General features: G+C 33.5%; 1 protein-coding gene across 1 annotated transcript; it reads left to right on the forward strand.

Annotated features, from left to right (window-relative positions):
• Positions 1 to 433: 433 nt before the first annotated feature.
• On the forward strand, positions 434 to 11455 carry LOC136341386 (nose resistant to fluoxetine protein 6-like). Its single transcript, XM_066286317.1, has 11 exons — positions 434 to 716; positions 5149 to 5360; positions 7669 to 7895; positions 7948 to 8033; positions 8087 to 8283; positions 8335 to 8492; positions 8555 to 8723; positions 8777 to 9112; positions 9951 to 10098; positions 10550 to 10734; positions 10995 to 11455. The coding sequence occupies exons 1-11, from the start codon at positions 515 to 517 to the stop codon at positions 11184 to 11186; spliced, it is 2112 nt and encodes a 703-aa protein (XP_066142414.1). The 5' UTR covers positions 434 to 514; the 3' UTR covers positions 11187 to 11455.
• The last annotated feature ends 622 nt before the right edge of the window (positions 11456 to 12077 follow it).

The following is a 12077-nucleotide window of genomic DNA, read 5'->3' on the forward strand; positions in this document are numbered from 1 at the left end:
TTGAATTTTCCTTACATTTCCTTAGATGGATCTAGAGTTGGCATTGGTAACACAAATAAAACTTATTCTCTTATCCTTCAATTTCGACTTTTTTCAAGAGTTCTTATAGGAACCTCTTTGCTAATGCTCAGATTTCATACATAATGGTATTCTTCTGGGTAAACTTCATTGCGTTATCAATTGGTCAACCCAAATTTAAAATTTTGCCAAGATTGAAATCCGGTAGAGGATGGGTCGTAGGGCGAAATATCCCTTATTAATGCTGATGTCTTAATTTAAAACTATCGCGGAAAAAGCCAATCAGCGGAAAAACTCATAAAATGTAGGCAAAATAAATTCAGTGTGACAAAATTCACAAAGAAACCATCATACCTCAAACCCATTACAAAATACGCATATACAAGTACCACTACACAGAATTTTCATTTGCCCGAGTAGTTCTCTTCTTGTCGGTGGTACCCAGTTAGTTCCCTAAAACACTTTTACTGGCGGTGGTCGCGCGGGTACCGCCAAAATGTATTTCTTCGCGCGATTGTTAGTTTTCATCGGTATCTCTTTGATAGTTGCATCCGAGGGGCCAAAACCATTGGGAAAAAATGTGGATATTTTTCCGGAATTGCCATTGAGTGTTATGGACAGCACAGATGTTCTATGTAGAAAACACAGCCAAGTGTATGAAGAGGCTTTAAGGAATTTAACGCTGTGGGCTTATGAAAGTAAGTGCTAGAAAAACAGAAGCCAGGTGGTTCTAGATAAAAAATAGTCTTCATAAAAAAGATGGCATAAAAGATTAAGTATTAGGCAATTTCGAAGGTTTCGTTTTTGAAAATTTTCTTTCTGGAAAATTTGTTAGTAGTTCGATCTATTGGTCCGAATTTTTAAGAAAATTCTGATAAAAATTTTTCGATTTTTGATTGTCGAAATTATGATTTTTTTCTGGAAGAAATATATTTTGCAGTCACATCTTTTTCTTTCCTCTCTCTTTCATGAATATTGTTTCACATGAGAAAACTTTCTGATGGTTTGGTCTATTATTGGCCTTAAATATTCTAAATTTTAATATAAATTCAAATTCGCTCTTGCAATTTTTTTTGACAAATAAAACTTTTTGCAATCACAGTTTTCTCTTAAATTGTTACAAATCCTTTAACCGCACGACCATAATCCACCAAAATCCAACTTAATACCAATTTATTGAATCCTAACTTCAGCTGAATTTTTTAAGCTTCACCACCATATCCCATGGATGCACATAAGAAATTTGTTTATGTTAGGTACTGTTATTATACTACGAGAATTAATAGACCAAATTCACCAAGTATTGTTATGTAACAAACCATACACATGCTACATATATGTATGTATATATACACGACTGGTCCATTTAGCCAGTGTGGCACAACCAAGAAAATGCGACCTTGTCGAATTATACCTTCGTTTGTTGTGTCATAGCAAAGCGGTCTGGTTTACAAAATTTCGCCACTTTTATCTAAAGAAATACTTTCTTCTCGGATATCTAGCCGTAATGTGAGTTATTAGGAACGTGTGTTTTGTGGCGTATTACATCACGACTCCGAATTTGATAGAGTTCCTGATAAAGATCCTTAGATAAAGTGGCTTTAATGGATGTTTTTGCGAACTTAAAATAGTTTTTTAACGCACGTGTGCGGTAAAATGATTTACCGCACTCAAGTCAACGTGACATGTGCCAGTGAAAACATTTCGTGTGTGCCTAAAAAGTTATATTTCCCACTAATATTTTATTAAAATTACAGACGAAGACGATACAAATGCGTTCGTAGGAAAAATGTGGCTTCTAACATGTGCGAAAGTGTCTTTACCGCATCCGATTGCTTATTGAACCCTGCTTCGCATTGTTGGTAAACTGCAATCAGCTTGCGGATAAAAGAACACCTTCAGACTTAAGTACCACAAATGCAATTTTTGGCATAAATTTGTGTTGTTGGCAATGCTGACAGTTTCTTAATCGCATCGGCGTAATGATGTTATACTGGTGAAGGTAGAGTGATATGTTAAGTGGCTACTAGAAATTGAAGAATCACAATGTTAAAATATATTATTACGTAATACTACATAACTGCGTCTATGAAATGATGAAATTGGTCTTTACGGCTGGTCCCACAAAAAAGACAGTAAAAGTATCTTTACCGCACCGATGGCTTACCGAACTCCGCTGCGTATCGTTTGGTAAACTGCAATCAACGTATGGTAAAGAATCACTTTCCGCACTTTTGCTTAAATCACTATTTGTAAATTTTGTAGTAGAGTCAAATATTTGACATTTGCTTATTATCAAGGATTCTAAACAAACAATCATGCTTATGTAAAACCACAAATATTTACTGCTAGTTGATCTTTACTTGCAATTAATTACCTGCCTGGAAGAGTTTTTTATATTACTTAGATAAAATTAAAGTTATTAAATAATTTACTAGTTACTAGACCTATTATAGTGGCCAAACTGAAAGTTTTTACTGCAAACTCCTTCCTTACTTCCATCTCGCTGGTATTACATTTCGTGTGCATTTTAACGCACTATTGACTCTAACAATGCTACGAAATTTACTGTCACTATTCATTTTTAGTTTGGTAACACCGCTAACTATCAAACCAGTTGAATTTTCAGACCTTGAGCTACAAAAAAGGCATAGTGAGTGGTGTTAGTTTTCAAGTACTTCATACTACAGGCAACGTGTCTCATTTAGCACGCAATACTACACCCAATAACCACTGTGCATAGAATAATTACTATTAACCAGTATAAGGATACCCATAACGATTTCTTAGGCAATAACAAAATAATAAAAATACCTCCACACCTAAGTCTTAAAAATGCAATTTTTTGGCATAACTTTATGTTGTTGGCAATGGTGGTAGTTTCTTAATCAAAACTACGTAATGATATTGTGCTGGTGTATGTAGACTTATACAATGTTAAATGGTTACTAGATATTAAAAATTCACAATGTTAAAATATGTTATGAGGTAATACCATGTAACTTCGTCTATGAAATGAAAAAATTGGTCATCATGTCAGGTCTTACAAAAAAGACAGCAAAAAGTGTCTTGACGCCTGATAAACTCTGTGGTGGTTCAATGTGTTGTCGTATCCAAAATTTTATAATATCTTGTTATCCTTAAATTTTAATATGCGTTTCTTATATAATTTTTTTTTAATGGAGGACTTTAATAAAAGCTGTTTTTTTATTAGTATTTAATGAAGAATTTATTCAGGTATCTACAGGTCTCCCAAGTAAAATCTATCTTTGCGTATCCCTGATAGTTTCCGATTGTTTCTGAACGTGAATTATGCAGCCCTTTATAACCTCACATGGCCGTCTGCATCATAATGGGGTGATCTGTAATTCTCCGCCTTCTGTCTTGTCCATAAATTATCCTACATAGGGGCGCTTGGTGTCATGGATAATCTCAGTCCATTACAGCCCAAGGATGTGGAATGTACAGTAACTACGAGACATAATCCTTCTGCTTCATAATTTCCTATAAATAGTTATACTGTTAGTTTGATTTTTATTGCACTTAGTTTGAGTGAAACAAATAAGTTCTTCTAATTAAAACAGTTTTGGTGAATAAAGAATTGTAATTGGTGTGAAATTTGTAGTAAAATGGAGTTTTCAGACGTTCTTGCAATCGAAAAGAGTGTACGTTACGAAAGTAGTAGAAAAATTAGAAAGTCACCACTGTCAAAAGATGCCAAAGGATTTTTTTTTTTGAGTTTTTTATTTTCTAAAAAAACTTGCTTACAAAGGGAAACTAGCAGCCGTTGTGATAATATGACGATTATATCATCATCAACTAATTACAGAGTTGTTCGTGGAAGCATTAGAGAAGGAAAAACAGAATCTCCAAAAACCAGTTTGCGGGGAAAAATGTTGATAAAACTATACGTTAGCTGAGGAGTTTACATTACTTAATGAAGAACAGTAAAAATACAATATTAAAAAACACTTAACCTGTTTTATTTGATGATTAGTTGTTATTTGGGTTTTTGCATTTTTCAAATAAAATTTAATTAAAGTAATTTCTAATCATCGTTAATATATTTTGGGAATTAAATTTATTTATAGAAACTATGAATGTATAACTAAACATAAAAAATGTTTTGATGTGCTAGTTTTTTTATAAAAACACGTTTTTTTCGTTTAGGCTACTGTAAATAAAGGAATAAATGATGTTGAGGAAAAATCTTTAACTCCATCAATAATTACTTTATTATTGTGTACGTTTTTGTTCCAAACATTCTTTTACCAGTAATTCCAATTATAATCAATTAAACTTGAAGTTAAAGCTTAATCTGGGATTAAAGTGAATATTACCAAATTAAAGTGTTTTTTTTTAAGGAAAAAAAAGAGCACTTGGGGCTCCATTGCAAAACTGGAAATAACTGAGCCTTGTGACAGTATATTATATTACAATTATGACAAGAGACTCACACCATCTCGAACTTGGTTGGATACGGTGATCTGATTGGAGAGCCGCAACTCGGTCAATTGACATAGCGGATCAACCACGGGCAGATCTGACCGGTTAATAGTTCTCCAACTCAAAGATATCTACACAAAAGGTCAACACAGAAATTTATTTCAGATCTTCTTAGCCCCCAAAAAAACATTTTCATGTACTTTATATGAAAATATCATATTTTTCTAATCTATCACATTACTCCTCTTAATGTAAATCACATAGCGATGACCTATTTACCTACTTAGTATGTGTAGAAACTTTCTATGTTATATAGGATATCTGGAAAAGTTATGTTATAAATTCTAGAGGTTATAAAGAAGGCTAATAAAATGCTGCGTTAATGCTAATGCCTTAAAACCATTAATCTAGAATATCATTAATATAATATTACTAAATTAACTAAATTGATATTTTTCAGAAAACACATTTGGAAACATTTATGTTACCACGATTGAGAATGACCTTTATGGAATTCTACTGATTTTAAGGAAATTCATATATAAGGTCAATGATTCAAAAATATCATCCAGTCATCAAATTTCACCGAATTTAAAAAAGGGAAAAAGAGTGCTTATGTTCTTCCGCATCTAATCATGATTATTTGCCAGATATTTGATCATTTCTCTGTGGTTTTTTTTTCAGTGCGTGATTCCTCATCTAAATCCGTTCAAGGTATCCTTAGAGGCAGTATCGCTCAATTCGGACATTTTGAAGAATGCCTTACTGCAAAAGCTCCTTTTCCCACCCAATACTGCATAGCTACCATAGTAGCTGACATCCCAATGCCCAGCACTCCTAGAGATTCTAAATCGCTGACTTACGGAGAAAACGAGACTTTGATCAACAAAATATATGTAAGTATTTACTGTATTGTGCCGATTAATGACGGATTTATTCGATAGTAAATTGCAAAATATCTGATTTGGCTTAATAATATGGGTATTGCCCAATACTTAAACTATCAGTATATTGGTCTTTGCATGGTTTACAACTCCTACCTAAGTTAATCGCGTCATAATCTTAAACCTGAATAAGGTGGGTACCTACTATAACGTATACTAATCGTTATAACAGTAGAAATTGAGGTTTGGTTGCAATAACTATGTCACTTTTATTGCATGAGATTAAGTACAAATGCAATAGTTGCATTTGCATTGAAAGCTCCATTAACCAAACTAATCAACTATCAAGACAAAGTGAAAGAAACTAAGCTATAGCTACGAAATACCTACTGACCATGACCATGACAATATGCGAATAGACCACAAATGTGTCTAATTAGTGGATCCAGAAAGCACCGAGATCCCTTCCCTTGTTTTAGAAAATTGTCACTGAGGACTACAACCCTTAGATTGGCATTTTGGGTGATAGATCTTCGTTTACGCCATTTTCCCCGTCTCGTTATGAAAAAAAGGAAAAAAACAGACAGGCTTTAACAAACTTGAGTCTTTGTATAGGGATCTTGGAAAAGGCAAGAGATACAAAATCGATTAAATGGAGACAAAGTGGCATATTTTGATGATCAATAATAATCCATTTGCGAATTTTTGAAAATCTGAATACCTTGGGAAATATCCGATAAAAACTGAAAGTTTGCATTTTTTTTCCCTAAAACTCAAAAACCATTATTCGGATAAAGTTAATAACAAAACATTAGTAGAACCCTTTTTATTTACTTTCTACTGAGTGATCAGTATTTTTACTCGACGATGGGTTTTTTGATATTATGAACTACTTTCGATTTTCTTATAGGGGTCACCTTAGATTTTTACAATATGGAAACGTACATGAGTGTTCGTTCCAGTGATGTATTATGTGCTAATATTTCAGTGAATTTTATATGAATAAAAGTAAAAACCATTTTTCACCTAGGGAACTTTTAATTACGTTGTCATGTCAAGTAAACAAATATTAGATCGTATTTTGTTAATTTATTTATAACTCAGTCCACCGATTTAATTAAATAATGATGCTAGTAAAATACGATCTGATGTCTGTTGATTTGACATGGCTACGCAATTGAAGATTCCTTAGATGGAAAAGGTTTTTTTTACTTTTATTCATAAAAAATTCATTAAAATAGTGGAACATAATACATCTCTAGTAAAGGAATTTCATATAAGATTGCAGTTTTGTAAAAATCCAAGATGGCGTCCATAAAAAAATCCAAAGTAGTTTATGACATTTCTAAAATCAATTGTCGAGTAAATCTATCGGTCACACTAGTGGAAAATCAAAAAAGAAGTTCTTTAATAATGTGTCATTATTGGCTTCGTCCGAATAATGATTTTTGCGTTTTGCAAGAAAAACGAGAATCAAAATTTTCGCTTCCAAAGTATTCGGATTTTTTTAAAATTCTTATTATTATTGCTGAACACCAAAACACGCAACTTTGCCAGCATTTAACCGAATTTGTATTTCTTATCGTTTCCGAGGTACCCATACATAGATTCGACTTGTTATACGTTATATATCAATCATCACGATTAGAAATATTTCTAATTCTCAGTGAACGGCATTCGTTCACCTTTAATCAAAACCAACTGATGCACAACTTGTCAAGGAATCAGGAAGAACACGAGAGCGAAGCGGTGTCACAACTTCGAACACAATAAGAATCGTTATCCAATTCAGCAGCAAACCGCGACATCGTTAACCAATCTTCACACGATAATTCGTCAGGTTCGTTCTGAACCGCGAACGGTACCCTGGTATACTGACATTGAAAGTAATGTTATGTAATTGACCTACAACCAGTATCACCGGCAGCTATAATGTACTCCGTATTATATAACTGTTATGGGTTTATTCACATTAGTGTAACCGCACTGACACGAAACCTCAGGTGAAGCGAAAACGAAACAAAAGCCAATTTCAATCTAGAATAATTCAGAATTGATTGTCTAATTATCATTTGAATGAATAAACATAGAGGAATTTGTGCAAATGTTTGAAGTAATTGGGGAAGGAAGGAGAAAATATGAGATTGCATAAGTAGGTAGTTCAACTAGCAATATTATGTTTTATAAAAGGAGAGAAAACGTTTCCAAAATCAATTTCCATAGCACCAAATAATGGTACCTTTTAAAGCTAATAAATAAATAATTTAATCAGGCAATTGATGGATGATTATTACATCTTTCAAACTAAATTTCTATTTAGGACAAGAAGGATCCTTCTCAGCAACCAGAAAATGTCGTACTCCTTGGTTGGTGCATACCAGCTGCATGCAAACCACCAGAGTTAGAAGAATATTTAAATAAATATCTAGCGAAAGTAGATACTCCTCTGAGGAAGGAGAATGTGACGTATACGTCTCATGTTGGTGAACAGAGCTGCCAGTTGCAGACTAACGAAAGGAATTGGGATCAACTGGACATATCTTTTTTGTAAACCTCTAGACCTCAACACTCGCTCATTAAACTCACAATATCGTTTTAGGTTGGTGTCTGCCATCATAGTAGTATTGATTATAGCTTCCACGATTTGCGACTTCATGTGGCCCAATGAGGAGAAACTGCACGGAGGTAAAATTTCTACAAACCTATGCATTTGCCTATGAACCTCCAACGCTTTTTAGACTCCTCTCTGAGAAACCTCCTAGTCGTCTTTTCAGTAACAAAAAATTACTCTAATCTGGAACGCAGTGAGGACTCCAATCCTGCCCTTGGGGTACTTTACGGAATGAGGGTAATTTGCATTTTCATGATAATAACGGATCATCGGTTTGGCACTTTCTTAAGCAGCGGCATATTGAATTTTGATACTGTTGAAGAGGTAAAAACGGCGCTCATTTTCTAGCTGCGAACTACATTTTATAATTTCCAGCAATACAGGTCTTTCTTTGGAACTTTATTCTTCCACGGAGATTTATTCGTGGATTCTTTCTTCATTCTTAGTGGATTACTGGTAACCTACTGCCTTTTGGTACAATGGGAGAAGAAATTTTTGAACCCGGTCTTTGTAATTATTCTGCGATACATGAGGTATTATTTTAGTGCTGGAAAACTTACAAAAAAAGTCATTTTTAACAACTGATTTTTTTTAGAATAATTCCAGTGTATGCATTCGTAATTTTCTTTTGCACCACCCTGTTTGAATTCGTCGGCTTTGGCCCCATGTGGAAAACCATTATATCTCCAGAGGTACAGGACTGCAGGAAAAATTGGTGGACCAACTTGCTTTTCATTAGTAACTACGTCAATGCTGACCACATGGTAAAAAAAAAAACATCAACCTCCCGAATGAAATGATAAGAAATTTGTTTTAGTGTATGGTCCACAGTTGGTACCTCTCCTGCGACTTCCACTATTTTATTCTAGCCCTAATGCTTACTATCCTTATATACAAAAACAAGAAACTAGGTTTAGTGGTGCTAGGTTTAGTGTTCATAATATCCATCCTTATACCATTCACTATTGTCTACATCTACGAAAGACCTGCTGTATTGTTCTTCTACTTGGATTTCATCAGAGGACCAAAGTCGCATCCAGACTTTTTGTTGACTTACATTAAGTCCCATGCTAGAAGCACTCCGTATATCGTGGGCATTATTGCTGGATATTTGTTTTATAGATTAAGGCAGCAAAAGGCGAATGTCAGCTGGGTAAGTGAAACATTATTTGGACCCCAGGTATATAATCTTAAAGTACGTAGTGAGATAAGGTAAAAAGAGAAAGCTGCGAACGTTATCCAATACTAAATTGTGTCAGACGAGCCAATACACATAATTGGTTAGGTGTACGTTAAAGGTAGTATGTACAATCCGCAACTTATGATTATGAAGAAAGGCAATAAGCGTGCAAATGTTACAAAATTGTGCTGATATAAGTCCTGTGGTATTTCATTGGTATAGGAAACAATGGATATACCTTTCGAGTGTGTAGCTGTTTGTTCAAAAATATTCTGTTTAAGGATCAGGAAAATTTTGCTAAAATGTTCTTCTTGCAGGTTCAATAACTCAGAAATGGACAGAGATAAGTATAGGGGTTGGTATAGTGGAATTTTAAGCCACAATTTTACTTGGGAAATATGCAAAAATTTATACAGTATTTCACTAAAAAAACTGTGACATTCAAATTATAATTAATTATTCTTCTCTGAAGCTCGATAACTGAAATGTCTAATAAAAAAAAGATGACTTAAACCGTGGATCAGTTCTGCACTACGTTGCAGGAAGATTCTCAAGTAGTATGAGAAAAATAATAGAAAAATTAGTCAATTTTTGAACAAAAATTTTTAACTCAAAAAGAAAAAATCGATTTAAAAATTGGCGAAGTTTTTCTGTCATTTTCCTAATACTTTCTGAGGATCATCCTGCACCGTACTGCAGACCTAATTCTAACATTTAAGACTCAACTTGTATATATTCGTTTCAAAAGGCTGGTTAATGCACTACTGAAGAATAATTCCTCGTATGTATTACCAAGTATTGACATTTCCAGATTGCGTCCTATCTCATTTTCATCTCCTCAGTGACCCTAATGATAGTGTCCATAGTCACTGGTGCCATCTTCTACAATCCCTATTACGAGTACGACACATTGGATGCAGCTTCATATTCAGTTTTACACAGAACCGTTTGGTCAATAGGTATGTATGAGCAATATGACGCTTAGAACGATCAAAATTGAACTATTTTCATATCTTTAGCCACCTAACCGTTTTTTTTTAGTCCTCCAATTTGGTTCAAAAGCCTTTTTTTATTGGTTCAAAAAAACATAATTTTATGTGAGAATTATTATCGATGGAAAATTTTCAATCGGACGACTGAATTATAACTCAAAATCTCAAAAAAACTACTGCTAGTTTAACATTTGTTCTATTTTCTATAATATCCGAGATATCCGAATTTTTTTAAATGGAAAAATGTTCAAAAACACCCTATATATCAAAAAGGAGCCAAGCTAGCACTGAAGCAATAACACCATAAATTTTCTTTTCAAAATCAAACCCGGGTTTCGAGAGACATATTTCAGATATCTATTACCATTGTGTCAATATTCCATAAAACTATAAAAAAAGTAACCCGTTTTTATTTTAGGAAGTGTTGGAGTCCTCTTTGTGGCAAGTTACGGAAAAGTCAAGTGGGTTTATTCTTTCCTGTCCTGGAAGCCGTGGATACCTTTAAGCAAACTGGTCTACGGTGCATATTTGGTACATTTCCAAATACAGATGCGTGCAGTTGCAAAAAAGGGAGCTGCTGATGTTACTTCATATTTTGATATTGTATGTTTGGTTTTGTATTAATTTTTTTTAAATATAATTTAAGGTAATCTGATTCTTCGAACGAGATTTCAGTAAACTCACCACACAGATGTCAAATACTGCAAAATCCTTGAAGAATCCTACTGGAATTCTCTGATATATCTATATAATTCTAATTAAAATTTTGTCTGTTCAAAGTACTTTTTGCAATACATTTACTCCTAGCTGTTTCCAATTTGGACTAAACTCGCACTTAATCATATTTTTGTTTCTTTTTTTAGATCAGTTTGGCCATATCGGACATAGTATTATCTTTCGGACTGGCTTTCTTGCTTTATTTGGCCATAGAAGCACCGTTCAGAAATTTATTCGCCCAATTGTTCTTCCCGCTCAAGACTCCCAAGAAAACAGTAACAAATCTTAACAATAATGAAGAAAACGTCAGTGAAAAGACCTGTGATAGCCATTTATAGAAATAGCATAAATTATTTGAATAACGAATATTTTTAAGTGAAATTGACTGTATTATAGTAGCTCATACAGTTGCCACCAATTTTGTTGTTTTCTGTTTTGGCATCTGTAAATGTAGAGTACCTATTGTCGTGTAACGCCTGTTGTAGTCATGTAAATATTAGATAAGGAGAGGAAATGAAATAAGAATGTATAGAATTACTTATTAAATATGATGGAATATGTATATTTATCTTCCATAATAGATGGATAATTTCTTATTGGATTGTAGTTAATTTAGTCGAATTGATTAAGAAAAAGGTCGATTTTTGACAAGATTTTAAAGTCTCTAACGCCGACTTTGATTGATGATGATGAAAATTGGGTTTAAAGCGTTTTTACAACGCTTTAAACCCAATTTCGAATTTTTTAATATGTCACTTCACCAGTCGTTACGAGACCTTATAGATTTTTTTTGAAAAATAGGATGCCAATTTTAAGGAACATAAAACAACTTCCACTATAAAATTAGGAAATTTTCAATAATTTTTTTTTATCTAAATAAACTTAAAGTAGCTCAGCACAAAAAATTTGCAGCAGTAAATTTACAAATGGCGTGAAAATGCAATCTGTTCTCTGAAATCAAGTTATTCAATGATACGAATTCGCTCGGTTTAACAGAGTCTTCAATTCGTCAAAAAATTTTACAAAGTTTTTGATTCAGATTCGAAAAATGTTTCACCTTATTGTGCCGCCCTTGGAAGAATCATGAATTTTTGTTCGCCTTCAAGTCAGGAAATTGCTCTTCAGCATTTTTTAAATTTCAAAGAGTCATAAATGAGTTTTACATAGATTATACGGTGTGTTCAAGATGAAGATGTCCAGCATTAGGGTCTTATAAACGGTAATAGGTA

This window comes from Euwallacea fornicatus, chromosome 10, assembly GCF_040115645.1.
Source record: "Euwallacea fornicatus isolate EFF26 chromosome 10, ASM4011564v1, whole genome shotgun sequence".
In the NCBI taxonomy this organism is placed as follows: Eukaryota; Metazoa; Arthropoda; class Insecta; order Coleoptera; family Curculionidae; genus Euwallacea; species Euwallacea fornicatus.

Excerpts from the sequence above, each read along its gene's own strand:
- LOC136341386 (XM_066286317.1), top strand. The coding sequence starts at position 515 with ATGTATTTCTTCGCGCGATTGTTAGTTTTCATCGGTATCTCTTTGATA. Across the intron at positions 5,361-7,668 it reads CTTTGATCAACAAAATATAT|GACAAGAAGGATCCTTCTCA; the intron begins GTAAGTATTTAC and ends ATTTCTATTTAG. Across the intron at positions 10,735-10,994 it reads TTACTTCATATTTTGATATT|ATCAGTTTGGCCATATCGGA; the intron begins GTATGTTTGGTT and ends TTCTTTTTTTAG.